General features: G+C 37.3%; 1 protein-coding gene across 2 annotated transcripts in view; it reads left to right on the top strand.

Moving 5' to 3' along the window:
• Positions 1–16639, top strand: part of LOC124171473 (protein lin-54 homolog) — a 42530-nt gene that overhangs the window by 4000 nt on the left and 21891 nt on the right. Inside the window, exons 3-5 of one of the 2 annotated variants that reach the window (XM_046550649.1) lie at positions 4850–5006; positions 8800–9048; positions 13321–13548. In XM_046550649.1, coding sequence (XP_046406605.1) covers positions 4850–5006; positions 8800–9048; positions 13321–13548 — 634 coding nt within the window. The remainder of the gene's footprint in view (positions 1–4849; positions 5007–8799; positions 9049–13320; positions 13549–16639) is intronic. The other variant, XM_046550650.1, reaches the window with a different exon arrangement.

The following is a 16639-nucleotide window of genomic DNA, read 5'->3' on the forward strand; positions in this document are numbered from 1 at the left end:
GCTATAGCGTTATTATTGAGACAAAATGAAAGATCGCATACAAAGTCGAGCCTTTGTATATCTTATGATGGGAGGAGAGGGGGAGGAGGGGATGATGGGGTGGTTCAGAATGTAGTGGTGTAATGACGAGGAGGAGAGCAGAGGGAAGGTCAGGTGGTGATGAGTCATGGGGGAGAGGGAGGATTAGCGAGGAAAAAGTCAGGTTTTAAAGCAGTTTAAAAGAATTGGGAACATTGAAATTCAGTGAGAGGGTAAAGTAATTTTTAACTCCAAAGACAAAGTGTGTAATGAAGATAAAAGTGATATCCGCATTTCTGTTAGCAGATTAGGGGTGTTGTACAACAAAGATTGATTTACTTGTGAATAAAGTTGTGTGGTTAGGTTTTTTGCATTGTACTAGTGGGTAAGTGGTACAACTGAGGGTTATGCAATTGAGAGGTCATGCGATCGAGACTGACTGTCCATAGAAGTGCATGTATTTACTCTGGGATCACCAAGGTACAACCAAGAGTTGTGAAACGGAAGGTCATTCAATGGAGGTTCCATTGTTCACTGTTCAAACATAAAAATGCAACTGAAATAATGACGACGCTTAATTTTACTCTTTAGTAATTATAATGTAATTAGCAATTTATGTTTTAGGGGTCAAAGGTGTGTATTTCAAATGAAAGGTTATTAAAATCACTTATTATCCTGATTATGTGTGAGAAATATGTCTAGTTCCCGGAGAGGTGTGGTGGTTTTATGTGGTTGTTCTGCATATGATGTGGAAAGGAATTTGTTATAAAAGAGAAGAAAATTAATATTATTTTGAATTAGTTTATGGAGAGACAAAATACTGCTAATAGTTCTTTGTGCGTGATGAGTATGGAACACAATTATATCCAACAGTAAATTATATTTAATGTTTTGAAAATAACTAGTATGCAAATACAATAGTAGATGCAGAAATTTATTTTGAACATTTTCAATTTGTTTGAAATGATTATTATCGAATGGAGACCACAGTACAATTTCAAGTAAGGATCTTACAAGTGAAATGTGCTGGTGAATAATACATTGAGGTTTCCCAAAATCTTTGGAAATATGATATACAAATCCCAACATTTCATACACTTTTATTGAAATATAGTTACCTAACATGAAAATTAAAACTAAGATCTGATTCAGAATAGATACCCGTTCATGTAAAAAATATTCAATAAAACATAAATGTTTGCAATCATTAGTTTTTGCATTAAATGTGTTTAATCGAGCAGTTCCTCTAATCAGACCGCAGTTAAATTTATTTTTGGTGATTTTTGTGTATAATCTTACATTTTTATGCTCTAAATTTATTTAATTCGTACTTTAATGTACCATTTGAGCAGATGTTGTTGGTTTAGTGTAATAATATAGATAATTACCTCATTACCATTATTTATTACTGGTACTTAAGGGTCATAATAATAATAATAATAATAATTTGTCTTTATTATACAAGCGAATTTAGGACAGCGTTGTCCTCTCTTACAATTAACTTGTTAGACATTCACAAACATCCATGCCCTGGATGGTAGTCAAGCCACCCAGGCGGGATTCGAACCCGGGTCAATCCATTTCAAATCACCCAGGCAATGTTGCTCAACATTTTTAATTTTCTTGATTTTTTAATCATGAGTTCCCTATAGGTAGACAGTCACAAATCACTATTTGAAAAAAATTTAGAAGCCATATTTTTTTTTTGGCAGCCATTTTTAAAATGGCGGCTGGGCAAATTTTGATGAAAAACGTGGTTTGCATAAAGTTAAATTTCGAAGCTATTTTTAAAGATATCAGAATAATTAAAAAACCAGTGAGTTTAGCATGAAATGAGCTATAGGAATTCATTGTTTTAATTGCTCTATCATGAAAGAGAGTCAGTCAAACTCTTTCTGCAAAAACCCGGGAAAAATTTGTCAATATTAACTTTTTAAGACCTAAAATTTTTATGAAGGGAATGAGACTCACTAACCAAATTTTATTTCTGTGTTAAATACTTAAATAACTATTTGCAGCATAAGTTTTAGTTCTGAGAAGGCACTCCTTTTTTTAATACGGGCTATCAAAAATTGCTGAAAACCTTTTAACGTCAATTTTCGCAGGTCAATATCTAAAAAGGGACTGAGTGAAAACAAGCGAAAATTTTACAAAATGTTATTTAGACACATAAGAACATCTCCAAAAAAAATTATGACTGAGACTCTACTACATTTAGAGTAGTGGAGCAGTGAATTTCAGAAAAAAAACGCTACCGTTCCATGCGCTCATGCAGTGCAAGTTAGCAAACAAGGGCTTGATTAAATAATTAAATTAGCAATAATTTTTATCTAAAACAATTACTTTACACATAAAATTTTATTTATTTATGTAGGTCTGCCTTACATTAATAATAAAAATTGATTTATAACTAGAAATCTTTTGTATCAGCAAAAAAACTATTGAATTATAACATAGCAAGAAGTTAATGCACTTATGTTTACAAAAAGTATTTATTTCATCTATTGTACTAAAAAACCATGCATATCAATATGTGTAGAATATAAAAATATGCAAGAATGCATTTGCAAGTGAATAAACTTTCTCAATTGACATATCAAGTATCATGTGTCATTAAGTCAGTGAGAGTTTTGCAACTGTTGTCTTAAATTCTCCCATCTACAACACTTTGTACAGCCTACAACTACGTAATCAATTATTTATAAATTGGCATAGTGAGCGCTAGGGCATTATTATTCTTCTAACCTTGACATAAAGTAAAAGCTGTGTCACTTCCAGAAGCTTCCTGTAGATAATAATGCTATAGTTTTCTCTATCCCGTGATTATCAGTTACCTCACATTGACTTGATACCAATGAGACTTTTTCTCTTCACTCTCAAGAATTTTAAGTTTTCGTGTTCGTTAATAAATTATCTCTGGTCATTTTCCTTTGAGGCAGAGTTTGTTGATTAGAGCTCTCTTACTAAGAGTTCTTTGTTGGACTTCATGCATCTTTCCTTTGATATATATATTCGTGGAGTATGTACGTATCGTCAGTCTTAGCATCTATAGTACTCCAAAGTATAATTCCATTCATACAAATCTTATTTCTCATCTATTCAGTAAATTGATAGAGAGTATTGCATAGAAGTAGGTGACTTTTCACTGTTAGTTTTGTTTCTACCCAGGTCCCTTTTTTCCCGAAATACAATAGCTATGAACAAATTCCACATAGTAGATGCTTCAGCTATTTTGAAGTCACTGCAGTTGTGTCATATTCCCTACTTGTTCGAGAAATCTTGGTAAGCATGTTTCTAGCCGGTTGTGGGCTAAGAAATGGCAGACAAATTTGTGTTCACTATTGTCGTAGAAATTTTCTGTTCCAATTTCTCAGCACACATGCATAAATCGTAGTGTAACTTCCTTGGACTTGTATTCCACACTCCAACTATTGTTAAGATGAACTTCTGAGATTCAATTATCAATTTATAGCTATAACGTACAGCATAATGCTGCTGCTATAAATTGTCATATGCTGGAATACCTACCATTTTCCCTGGGGGAAGATAAAAGAGATCCTTCCACGACGCAATATACAGCATGAATAACTTAAAAGGGACTGTAGAGGGAAGACTGGCGGTGTGAATTAGGATAAACTTCTGAGAACGGTAGCTTATTCTGTAAAACTTTCTCTTTACTGTTTTTATGGTTCTTTCAGGTATATGGGTGTTAAAAGTTACATTTTTACAGGCTCAAAATTATTGGCATTTAGTCATAATATTCATAGTCAAATACGATTTCAAGTCTGGAAAATTGAAAAGTGTTGGAATTGTAGCGTTGAGACTACTGCCAAGGTACCTGTCTAAAATAATGGGCGTGATCCCTGAGTTAAAATCTCTCGAAATTTTTTTAATTCCCCCCAAAAAAATTTGTATAGTATAACAAAACCCCTGTTGGTGGCCCTGCGCTATGCTCTTCCACACCAATGTGGCCAAATGATTTTTGGCATTATTTGTACTCACCACTGTGGGGAGAGATTGGTAGAGGAGGGGTTATGAGGAACTTATTCCTGGAAAAAAATTTCCCATCTACCTTCCCCCACCCAACCCTTTCCTCCCATAGAATTCGCTCCTTTTCAGCCACCATTACACCCTCCTGTTCGCCAATGTCATGGAAGTCTAATATCTTGGGCATGGTATGAGGAGATTTGTGTCTTAGGCTGGGAATCCTTTATTTACCTGATTATGTATTTTCACCCTTTCTCATTGTTTGCATATTTTCATGATGTTTGGTATACATTGCATTATTTGTGATATTATCCATAGTTTAGAATGGTTTTCAGACCTTACTTCTCCATTTTAAAAATGCATACATCAAGCTGTATGGCAAACTGAGATACCCCCCACTTTAACAACTGCCAGGGTATTCACAAAGCATACTTATCAGAGGTCTGAGAGTGACTGAATTCCCAAGTTGGGAGGATAGACTCTGAGGCTCTTACATTACTATCTCTTCCATCACCTATGAAAATTTTGGACCTGTGTCCCATTGCCCGTGTTCTCTAATGGTCACTCATACCCAGGTGCTCCTTCTCCATCGTCCTCTCAATGGTGTTCAAGGCTCCCTTTTCTTTATTTCTTTATTTTGGTATGATGGTTGATATTTTGTAGTCTCCCAAGTATAAATGTGCATTTGCATTACTTTTTAGTCATGAGTGGTTTCTTAATCTTCCTATTATCCACTGCTAATATTTGATTGATTTGGCTTCACTTTTGTATTCATGTTATTGGCTGTGCATTGCCTATCCAAAGCTGGGTATTATTGGTTATTATGCGTATTTGCTTCTTTCAGCACAACCCCTTCTGTAGTTGTCATACAGCGTCCTGCTGGGACATCAGATAGAGTTACAACTACCAGCAGTGCCAATGTTGTCACTTCAGCGGTCCGTACTGTGGTCGGAACTACAGCAACTACTGCAAAACGCCCTGCCTCTGGAAGCTGTGGTCCAGTAAGTAATGTAGTTAGTTCTTAATAATTTTGATATAATCAGCTCTGAAACCTGCAAAAACGTGGATTCGAAGACTTTCTAAAACCTTTTAAAAATGTGGCTTGAAAACAGCAAAATTCCTCTCTTATCATTGCCAAAACTGTGCTCTGCTCTCAATATTCCTTTCAATTGAAAGAGAACTTGTTTCTTTCCTTCAACATTTCTACCAAATACAGGGTGTAGCTTTTTTAATGACATTATTGAAGGCTAAATCTACTCCACAGCTCTTTACCATTTCCTCAACTCCTGTGGATGTCATGTTAAGACGACTTCATGCCTCTGCATCATAGGTTGTGTTTACTTTCCCCCCCTCAACTCGACAATGCCTTTCCATTCTTCACGTCTGAGGATTATTTCCTTGTTATTAGCAATAACAGACACTTTGTTACTTCCACAATATATTGAAAAATTCCGAATGGTTTCGGCTATTACACCATTATCAAGTACATAAAATATCAAAAATATGGTGGGGATGGGTTTTTATGATGGTGGTTAATGGAGGAGATGGTTGGTAATTCCTGGATGGGGTGGGGGTGGGGGAAACAAAGTTTGTCATTCAGGTTGTGGGGGTGGGATTTTTTGGAGGGATTATGGGTAATATTGTTTCTCAAACCCTCCAGGAATCACCCATCCCAGCTCTGAACCAACCCCTCCATTAACCACCATAGCATATTAACCTGTCCTCACCATATTTTTTGATATTTTATGTACTTGATAATGGTGTAACAGCCGAAACCGGTCGGAATTTCCAATATATTATGGAAGTGACAAAGTGTAATGTTATTGCTACTATGGAGCCCTTCCTATACATACAAGCTTCAAGTTTCGATTTATTTCCTTCTTCCCGTAGTGAATCTCACGATACAGCAGGAAAGTCAACATCTTTACCCAGTAGAATCTAGAATGAAAAACATGGCGCAGCTTAGTCAATAGCAGAGGCCTGCAGATGGTCTTGCCCCACTTTCACATCAGAAAGAAGGTCTGCCATGCTCAAAGTAAACAAATTCAGTATGCTTCATTCTCCAATCCTAGGTTAAGTAAATGAAAGATTTGAAAGAATGACACAATTTTCCAAAGGAAGTGCTCCCGCCTTAATTACCTTATCTGAACCACACTGAACACCCTTTACTGCAGAAAGAATATCCCCTCAATCAAATTTATCAAATGAACTCCATAACATAACTGTAGTATTCTTCAAAATGAGACTCAGAAAAGCAAGCCCATTTATACCAAGTAAATTGTTGGCCCCCTCGTCTTCGTTACTGTAGACTCTCGATATTACCAAGTTCGTGGGAACGAAAAATCGGAGGTTTGTAATAACGAAGTTCGTATCAACGGTTCTTTCAGTAATTCGCAAAAAAAACATGATTTGTCAAAATTTCCTGTCTCTTCAATCTCCCGCACTTTTAATCTTCAGAGTCAAGTGTATAATTTACGTCATTAAACTATGCGCAAGTCCTCGATATACGAAAATGATCAACTTAAGGCTGGACGGCGATTGGTGGAACTTGGTGACAGGAAACAGAAAGATACACTGTTGTATCTTTATTATGTTTCCTATGAAAAAGATGCATTCCGAGACCTTGCTCGTAAGTTTATAAACCTATGGAACGCATCAAGGAGAGTAGTTATCCTGCAAAATGCAACTGTGCATCACAATCGTGCATTAACTCATGATTGTGACAAATTGATCTAGCTTACAATATAGCCAAAGCTGAAAACAATCACTGTCCGTGGGAAGAAAGAATGGGCGAAACACTGAACAGTTCCTGACTTCACACCGGATTAAATGATACTTCCTTCAGATTATGCCCAAAGTGTGAATTAATCTATGAAATGTCGTGTTGCATCGGCAAACTCCAAAGGCGCCAAATTTGAAATTTCGGGCACGCTTGAATTTTTCGAATGTTTGGATCTCTCAAAGGTCATAAATCGAATATTCATAAGAAGAGGACTAAATTCACATCCATTTACGTGTGGTAATAAGTGGGTGACCATGATTCCACTGGAATGAAGCTTATTATATGATGTTGTGTGCATACTGAAGTATCTCGTACTGAAGAAAGTACCATGATTGACGCTCTTGGGCACATTACACGAGGAGAACTTAAACGTAGCGCAATGATTATGACGTAGCATATTATATATCCACCTAAATGCTGTTGCTTACCTGTGGGACTTAATAATCAAGTTTATTTCATAGCAGCTGGGACTGTAACTGAGTTTCGTAACTTTGTAATAACGAAAATTTCGTAATAAAGTTTCTTGTCCTATAGATAAGATTAGCCTCTTCATCAGGACTTGATTCACTTTGTAAAAACAAGAACTTCGTAATAACATTCTTCGTATTAATGAGAGTCTACTGTATACAACTTCTGCAATTGGACATCCTGCCGGGTAGGCACACGCATTGACACACTCAAAGGGAAAACATAACTCAAAGGACATAACACACACCAATTAATCTTCTCTGTGAGAACCTTTTTGCTAGGTATGAGTCACATGACGTTTTTGGTCCACGCACATACGCACACATAACAATCAATGTTGTTGAGCGGGGTATAAGGTGATCGGGGGCACAGTATACAGAAATGGTATTTTCCATGAATACATCTCCTAATTGCTAAATTTCACAGTGTACAAGAAAATGACCTAATGGTCGAAATACATTGTACCATAATCAGTAAATTTGTGGAAAAAGTGCCATATCTTTTTCATTAAATCAGGATGTCATTCCACAGCATCTCCCTTGTCTCGTATACTTTTATTTGGATTGTGAGTTCATACTAAGTGTCTGTGAATTATGTTTGTATGCACCAAGGGTGAAATATGCCATATGCATGCATGAAATGTGCATGAAAAAATATTTTGGTTTGGCTGGGATTCAAACCTGGATCTCCCAATTTTTGGGCAGTTATGCTAACCAGTTGAACCACCAAGTCATGTTATTCCGTGGTGAATTTCTAATTTCGAGGAATCAAGCGAGATGGAGTGGAATTGATTCATAATGAAACACTGACTTGCAATTTTCCACAAAAATAAAATTTTACTTTGACTCGAGTTTCAATGATAGTACATCATTTTCAAGTAACAACTGAGAGAGGAGAAATGGGGTGGAAGGTCCTTAAGGAGCTGGTTGGAATGGGTAGGGGTGCAAGGCGTGGGAGGGGGGGAGGGGAGAGTGGAAAAACCAGAGGAGTTTTCCACTCTCCCCTCCCCCCCTCCCACGCCTTGCACCCCTACCCATTCCAACCAGCTCCTTAAGGACCTTCCACCCCATTTCTCCTCTCTCAGTTGTTACTTGAAAATGATGTAGTATCATTGAAACTCGAGTCGAAGTAAAATTTTATTTTTGTGGAAAATTGCAAGTCAGTGTTTCATTAATTTCTAATTTCTAACCCTACCAGATGCTGACGTCTCAAGATGACTTGGTGTCAAAATTGGGAGATCCGGCATCGAATCCTGGCTAAGCCAAAATAGTTTTTCACGATGATTTTCACCCTATGTGTATATTCAAACTTGTGTTTGTGACTGTGTACAAAATATATACTATTTTCATGCAGTGTTTTCGTATTTGTATGGTTCATGAAGATGTATCTCTTCCAGGCTTTACTCCGCGTTGGTCCATCTACGTCTACAAGAGGTTTGAAGAGCTACATCTTCAATTTTGTCAGCCTATGGAAGCCTTCATAAGGATTGTATGGTTCATGGTTTATAATACGCATTTTAACCCAGGGTATTAATTTATTTTTAGGTTATTGCTAAGGTGATCATCACAGGGAATCCAAATACAGCTCAAGCCCGTCCAATAGTGTCAATGGCAAGTCGGACCGAGAATGGTGCTTCAACTCAACAGGTCAAAATCCTTGGAAGTGGCCAAAGTGGTGTCACAACGTTGCTGGCTAGCCCCACTAAGGCAATAACCTTGGCTCAGGCACAACAAATGGGGCTTCTCTCCCCTGGAAAAGTGCAGCAGATTCTACCGAGAACAACTATGAAACAAGTTAGTGTATATAGTTCATCTGCTTTGAATTCTTTACTAGTGTTTTTTGTTGTTCATGACATATATCACCTTTAACTATGGGCTAATATTATACTGATGCTATTAATTCCACCTGAATTCACTGGTTTCTGGTATGTACCCATTAATAATGACAGTGAATATTTTATTGCTTATGCCTGAATCAAACAACCATTTTTTCTTTCCCTCTGAGGAATAGATTTAGTTTTCTTGGGACAGTGAATATGATAGCTCCATGTATTGTTTTTTACATGGATCACACAGTTTTGCCATCCCAGTTACATCATTTCCCCTCAATGTTTTCAGCTCTCATTTTATGGAGAGTAGAACATGGCAGTACAGTTGCTCTTCTCAGTCTTAGAACTCAGGTGGAATGGCATACTCAAGGGCAGGAAAAGAGATGTGATTGAATAAGTTCACCTCAAGTGGCCATTTTTCAGCCATCATTGAAGATATCATGATAAAGGAATAGAAAAAATGATTGTGCGATTCAGACTTTACCTTCTATGATCATGAGTATCATCCATTTGACCTCCTCTTCACCCCATCCCAAAAATAATTTCATGGCTATGGTCTTGCTGAACTCTCTGAAGAAAGGGAGATATATTTCACTGGTATCAGGGACCAAATCCTGGCTCCCTTAAAATGACCCTCTCCTGCATATACCCTGAGTAAACCCTTTCCACCAAATTAGTCTAACCTCCCAAAATTTTCTTAGTGTAGCTCCACGTTAGCCCCATCAAGTTCTAATTTATGCGGCTAATAATGTGAAGTGGCAAGATCATATCATATTGTGACTGGAGTTATCTTGCTAATATTGTGCTGGAGTGTAGCAGATGTCCCGAAACATGTTTAAAATATCATTTTATAACACCTTTATGACCATGAGATAGGCATGCCAGGTTTCCTGACCTCCATTCCATTGGTTTTTATACTGCTTACGGAAGAATATCTCTGCATAATCTCTTTTCTTAATTTTCTTTAATACACAATAATGCATTAGTGCTGATCACAGTTTTACGTCTTTACTGAAAAGTTAGACTGCATCAGACCATGTGTTATGGAGTAAAAGGTGCTCCCAAAGTGTTACTTCATACCTTTTATGTGGAAAAGATGAAAAAGTTTTGGCGTCCCATAGTCATTATGTGTCCAAGGACCATTTCTTAAGCATATGTGGGAAAATAAATCTATGGTAGTCAGTTTCAGAATGAAAGCTAAAATTGTGCTGTAGCATATCCTGTCCACTGTTTGAAACTTGTGTGACAGCTCATTTGAGAAAGAGTGTTATGACTTTATAATTTTGGTTTAATATATTCTGGATAAAGGGAAAATTTCTCATTGACTCCTTGCTGATTATATCTTGTCCAGTAACTGTGGGTATCATGAACTGTATATTTTCTGCTCCATTGAAAATAATTTCTCTGATATCAAAAATGTAGTATGACTTGGAGAGAAAAGTGGCATTGGCTTTAACGAGTCAAGATAATGGGCATGGACATGTCAGCATTTGTACTGCCCTTAGCAGTCCAATTTATTTCTTCCCAGCTGACACAAAACTTGACGTTTATAAATCGTTGATAGCAAAATTACTTCAACATAATGTAAATGATCTTTGCTATTGATGTCAATTTTACTCCAATTTAACTGCAACGAAAGATGAACAGGATGACCAAGTACAACCAACAGAAGGCCAGCGGGTGACCCACTGGGTTCACATATGGATACAGAGCCTCTATCGGTGACTTATCAAACTAACCCTACCAATTTCCGACCATAGCTCCCTCTGACAGTCACATCCATAACTAATATTGCAAATAATAGTACAATACATTTAGTATAACAAGAATTTATTCAATAGCAACTTGATCAAAGCCTATGATAAAACATTATTCTATCTTCTTGCATAACTCATTTCAGCGCAACTTTTTCCTGCCGTTTTTCGTCTCGGTTTTGCATTATTGGACTACTCATTATTATGAATTGTGAACTTACTGAACGTTCGCCCTAACTGAAACCAGTGATGGAATCTTCATATGGAGATAGAAGCAACAAGTTCTCAATTAAGCTACACCGCCGTATGACATTTCACAGAAATTCACATTGCTGAATATGATGCTGAGGAAGGGGTTTAAATGTAAAAAAATATTCCTGAAAATTAATAAATTTTGATGTGAGTAAAATGTTATTTGGGAATGAAAATTATACAAGTAATAATTTCAATGTTCGATACTTTGACTATGAGCTCTTGGAACTTAAACAAGAATGGTTCTTAGTTTCACTAATCAAAATTTGTCCTGCATTACCAAAAATATCAAAACATCAACAAAATCAACTTATGAGTAATGGCGATTCTTCAGACCTTGATGTTGCTTCAGCCAACAATTGTTTTGGCTGGTCCAGCTGGCCATGCAGCACACAATCTTATGAGCTATGTTTAGTATGGAAATACACGTAGCAGATGATTAGTCGTACACATATGATGGAGAGAGAGTATCAATGATACAGCAGTTCGTGGAATAAGGAGTCGTTACTTACATTATTTCCATGTTTGAGACATGTTCTAATTTATCATTGCGTGATTATATAATCAAAAATATTTTTCTACTTCTTTTGAGTCCGGTAGAGAAATGTCACCAAATTATTTTTGCAAAATTCCTTAAAAATCGCATTTATTTATACAGTCAAAAATATTTACACATAAATTTTGCTATGCCTAATAAAATGCATAGTTCAAGGAACTCATTTTCAATGGTAAGCCTCAATTTTAGAGGAGGTGCCTACTAAATATGAAGCGGTAATCTGGGTAGAGCAACCAATGGGCAATGGAAGCTGTCATGTTGCCAATAAATCCAATGCAATCGCCAAGCATCAACTGTTGCTTCCTTGGTGACATGTATATTTACTGAAACGGGCACGTGTGTGTTAGTTGGGTTCTTACTGTTTGGTATTGGGATGAAGAATTTGTTGTTCTTCAATCGAGATCCGGGATATGGTTGGTGCTATTAAAGCCTCTGAAACTTTCCTTATTGTTAATCGCATCAAATTGTTCATTGTTAAGACTTTCCTGTCTGTCCTTCTCAAGGTTATAATTGAAATGTCCCTTTCAAACTAAAAAGTCAAGCATTTACTTGAGTCTCTATTTCTGATAATCATTGGATATTGTGTCAGCTGATTGATGCATTTTTTGGACAGTCGCTGCATTGATATCCTTTTCTGGAGCTAGCCTATTGCGCCACAGTGTAGACTTGAGATGTCAACACCTAGTTTGGTTAACCCAGTCTGAGAGTTGCTAAGAAGGATGATGGCTTGGTGGTATAACTGGTAGCATACCTGACCGGCAATTGGGACATCCAGGTTTGAATCCCGGCTAAGCCAAATGATTTTTTTCATGACGAATTTTATCTATCATGTCTATAACTTTTCACCCATGTGCATGACTGCGTACAAAGTTACTTGTTCAATGGAGTGCTTTTTCTTTACTGAGTCACTTTGCAAGTGCACACAAAGTGTGACAATTCCACACAAAAAAAGTCGTTTGATTATATCAGGATTCGAACCCTGATCTCTTAAATTCACTCCAGGCTGTCTACCTCTTTCACCACCAAGGCATCTTTTTTTCTGGCTTTAGCCTCAGAACTGTAGCTCTATGTATGCAAACACACCTTTCTCATTGTATGTTTGACAGCTAAAACCTGAATGTCCTCTAAAGTCAACGAAATTCCACCAGGGAAAAAGATACTTTAGTATTTCAAGTGATAGAACACCCGGGTGGATTTGGGAGGTAGTAAGCAGTTCTTATCCTGTTCAGCCTATGTGGAATTGTTGCTAATTGTAGAGTGAATATGGTGCTATATGGTGAAATTGGTTGCGCAATAAAAAATGTTGTGGAAGAGTACAAATATCTACGTGAGCATTAGTAAAATCCACAAAGTGACACCTATTTTGGTTGAATATGTTTCTTTCCTTGAAAATGGTGCTTAAAAAAAATTTCATGATTTTCATTCGGCCAATGTGACTAGGAGGCTACAATTCTCAAATATTGGTGCGTAGTAATCACAACTTCTTGATAGAGGTTTACATAGTATGAATAAAAGTGCTGGAGCTATTGAGGTAGAGTTAATGTCAGTTAAACTTTTGAATTAGGCCAAGTTTGGCTTTTGCTGTCCATAAGCTCGGATGGGACATAACGTTTTCACTTTTTGTATCCATCTCCAGCATTGACTCTCATACATGCTGTCCCTTTACATGCCATAGGGCGTGACGAGTCAAATGAACTCCACCCAGGCTAAGTCCCCCACCAAGATCGCAGTCGTTCCCGCAACAGTCGTTAAGTCTCCAACCAAGATTCTGCCCGCTCCAAGTGGGAGTAATAGTGGTGCTGCCACCACAGTCTCCGCACCAACAACCCCTCGACTTCCCCACCCACCATCATCGCCTGGCCCTCACAGACTCGTCATACGCCCAGCCGCTCCTAGCATCCAGGTACTACCCTATACCTCTCTCTCATTCACTCATCATATCCTGTTTCATGTTTGCTCGAGTATTCATGAACCTGATGCTGTATGCTGTTTAATTGACTTAATTGTGTGGTTAACAATAGTTTTACCATCATACTTTTGTCCATAATTGTAGATTTCAAAGCCTCCAAACTGGTATTATTATGGTTCAGAGTAAAAAAAATTGTTTGTGAAATACTTCTTTTGATATTCAGCTCATCACAATATGGTGCTTATGTTCAAATTACAGCTCAGTTTGTCACTCATCTGAAAACTGATTGACTTATGACTGCTGTGTGTTTTTGGACAATCCGAAGCTTTTTGTGGTGTAAGCTATGAAATGAATAATATACATGGGCCTGTCTTTGGTTTGCAATTGATAGTTGGGGTGTTCAATGCATTATGACCTCTCACTTGTGCTTGGTTGTCTTACCTTAAACTACCACCTACATCACCATTATCACAAGGCTCCCTCTGGTAATATTTGCAAGAATACTTTATTTGTGAAACTGTGCCATAAAAGTTTAGCTTAGTGTCAAATATATAATCATTCATATTATTCATGATGCATGCCTTTCTCTCATCTCAGAATCTCATTCCTTGAGTTTGATATGGTTATATGTAACTGGCAATGAGTTTCTTGGTAAAAAGTAAATAAGACTGGATATCATAAGGTTTTTATTTTGGACTATATCAGTTTGCATAAAGTATTTAGTATGAACAGACTGAAAAAGTGTACCTTGATCGATTATGATTTTTTAAAAAATGCCAAAAAATTATGTAACTAAGTGCCAATAACGATTACAAAACAAATATTTTTTAATTTATGATATTGATCTCATCTGCCCTTAATTCAATACTTTGAAACCCTACCACTACCAAGTTACTGAAGATTTTTTTTTAGGAATTCTGAATGTTAACAACCTGAATTTTGTGGTTACGTTAGAATGAGGGGCTTGAAATAGTTGTTTAACATTAAATAATTACAATACTTAGTAGTCTCCTCTGATGGTGAAGTCACAGTATCCTCATACCATCATGAGGTTATCGGAGAAAATTAATTGCTATCTAAGAAGTAACTACCGTGGATTGCCTGATACCTCAATCACAGAAATCCCTATTACAGAAGCTTCCCTGAAATTATTCGGCTCAAAGGGTCATTTTTTAGCTATCATTTGAGCTTTCCCTGAAATGGGATGGAAAAAATGATGTGATTTCTGCTACAGGTTATTGGAATTGGATAACGCCTAATGTCTTTCTGTTAAAACATTTCTGTGAAAAGTCCTTTGCTTCAGTGTAAAAATACATATATGACATAAATAGTCGCAAGTATGCGGGAATGTGCTAATTTTCTGTCCACCAACCTCTCATGACCCAGAGGATACAGCATTTTTCTATACTAATTCATGAAAAAACCAAATTCTGAAGATGCAAGCAATATGGAATGGAATTTTAATATGATGAAGTTGGAGAAATATGGCCATTCTTGCAAATGATTTCCACGTAATGCACGTAAGATTTTTGTGTGCTGGGCTTCTGTGTATTTAACATACAGTGGAAGCCCCTTACAACGAGTACGGGATATAGCGACAAGCTCGAATTAGCGACAGCTACCCAAGGAACCATTTTAAACCCTATGATTTAAATGTAAAATAAATTCATATTAGCGATAATGGCTCGATTCCTCTCTTGCGCCATTCGTAATTACGACAGGTTGACTTTTTGACCACATGCCACATCTCTGGAATTCAATGCTTTTAAAACGGCATTTTTTCCGCCAACGTCGACGTCCACATGTTCCGTATTCTCCTATTCTTCTTTCCATAATAAATTTCTCGAGTACACATTTCATTGCTCTTTTGTCATCTCCCTCCCGCGCCTCCGCAGTGAGATTAAAAATTATTCCGCCCGTCTGCTTGCACCATGGCTGGTAAACACAAGTCCTTGGATTTAAAAACTAAAATGAGAATTATTGCAGATTGTGAAAGTGGAGAGTGTTCAAAGAGTGAAATAGCGAGGCGATTTGGAATTAATACATCGACATTGTTCACTATTTTAAAGAAAAAAGAACAAATTCGTTCGGCAGTGCTTAACACACTCAATGCTGAGAAAATTTATCGTAACGCACCGCCACGCGGAAAAAATATTTCGCAATAATATCAGATATTATGTCTTCCTTAATCGTATACAATCATACATAGTTCAAAATTATTAAAATTTGCACTATTAATAAATAAAATATTAAATATTATTATAAAATTATAATAATTATATTATTATAAAAATAAACCAAAAAATCTGCTGCAAGCAAACGTCTTGTATCCAGTCACAGGAGAAAACACATTGAGACGCTGGGCACAATTGCAGGGTCTAGTAGAAGACGCGGAGGCAGATGGCGGGCCGAGAAACCTAATGGGACCGATGCCTTGTATTCAAGGCATCCGCGTCCTAGGCTAGCGCGGGATGCCTTGAATTCAAGGCATCCGCATTGAGTGTGTTAAAGAAGGGCGTCCAAGCACCCAAAAACACCTGCGGCCCGGAGAGCATCCGCAGCTAGAAACTGCTCTTTTCTCGTGGTTTTGCCAGCAAAGAGCCGCAGGGATTCCTATCACCGGCCCAATGATGAAGGCTAAAGCTGAGTATTTGTGTGAGAGGCTTGGTGAAGACAATTTTAAATGCTCGGATGGGTGGTTTGCACGATTTAAAAATAGGAAGGGGATATCCCTTCACAAACTATCCGGTGAATCATCAAGTGTTGATGTTAATGCTGTGGAAGGCTGGGCTCCGGTCCTTAAAGACTATTTGGACAATTACAGCCCCTGTGATATTTACAACGCGGATGAGACGATCATATATTTTTAACCTTCTCCCGGACAAAACTCTCGCCACTCGAACGGACCCCTGCAAAGGAGGGAAGAAAAGTAAAGACCGCGTAACTGTTCTTTTAGGCGCCAATATGGATGGTTCGGATAAGTTAAAACCGTTCGTGGTGGGGAAATCTGCCCATTCCCTATGTTTTAAGGGAGTTAAAACTCTCCCTTGCACTTACGAAGCAAATAAAAATGCTTGGATGACGG

The sequence above is a fragment of the Ischnura elegans genome, chromosome X, assembly GCF_921293095.1.
Source record: "Ischnura elegans chromosome X, ioIscEleg1.1, whole genome shotgun sequence".
Lineage (NCBI taxonomy): Eukaryota > Metazoa > Arthropoda > Insecta > Odonata > Coenagrionidae > Ischnura > Ischnura elegans.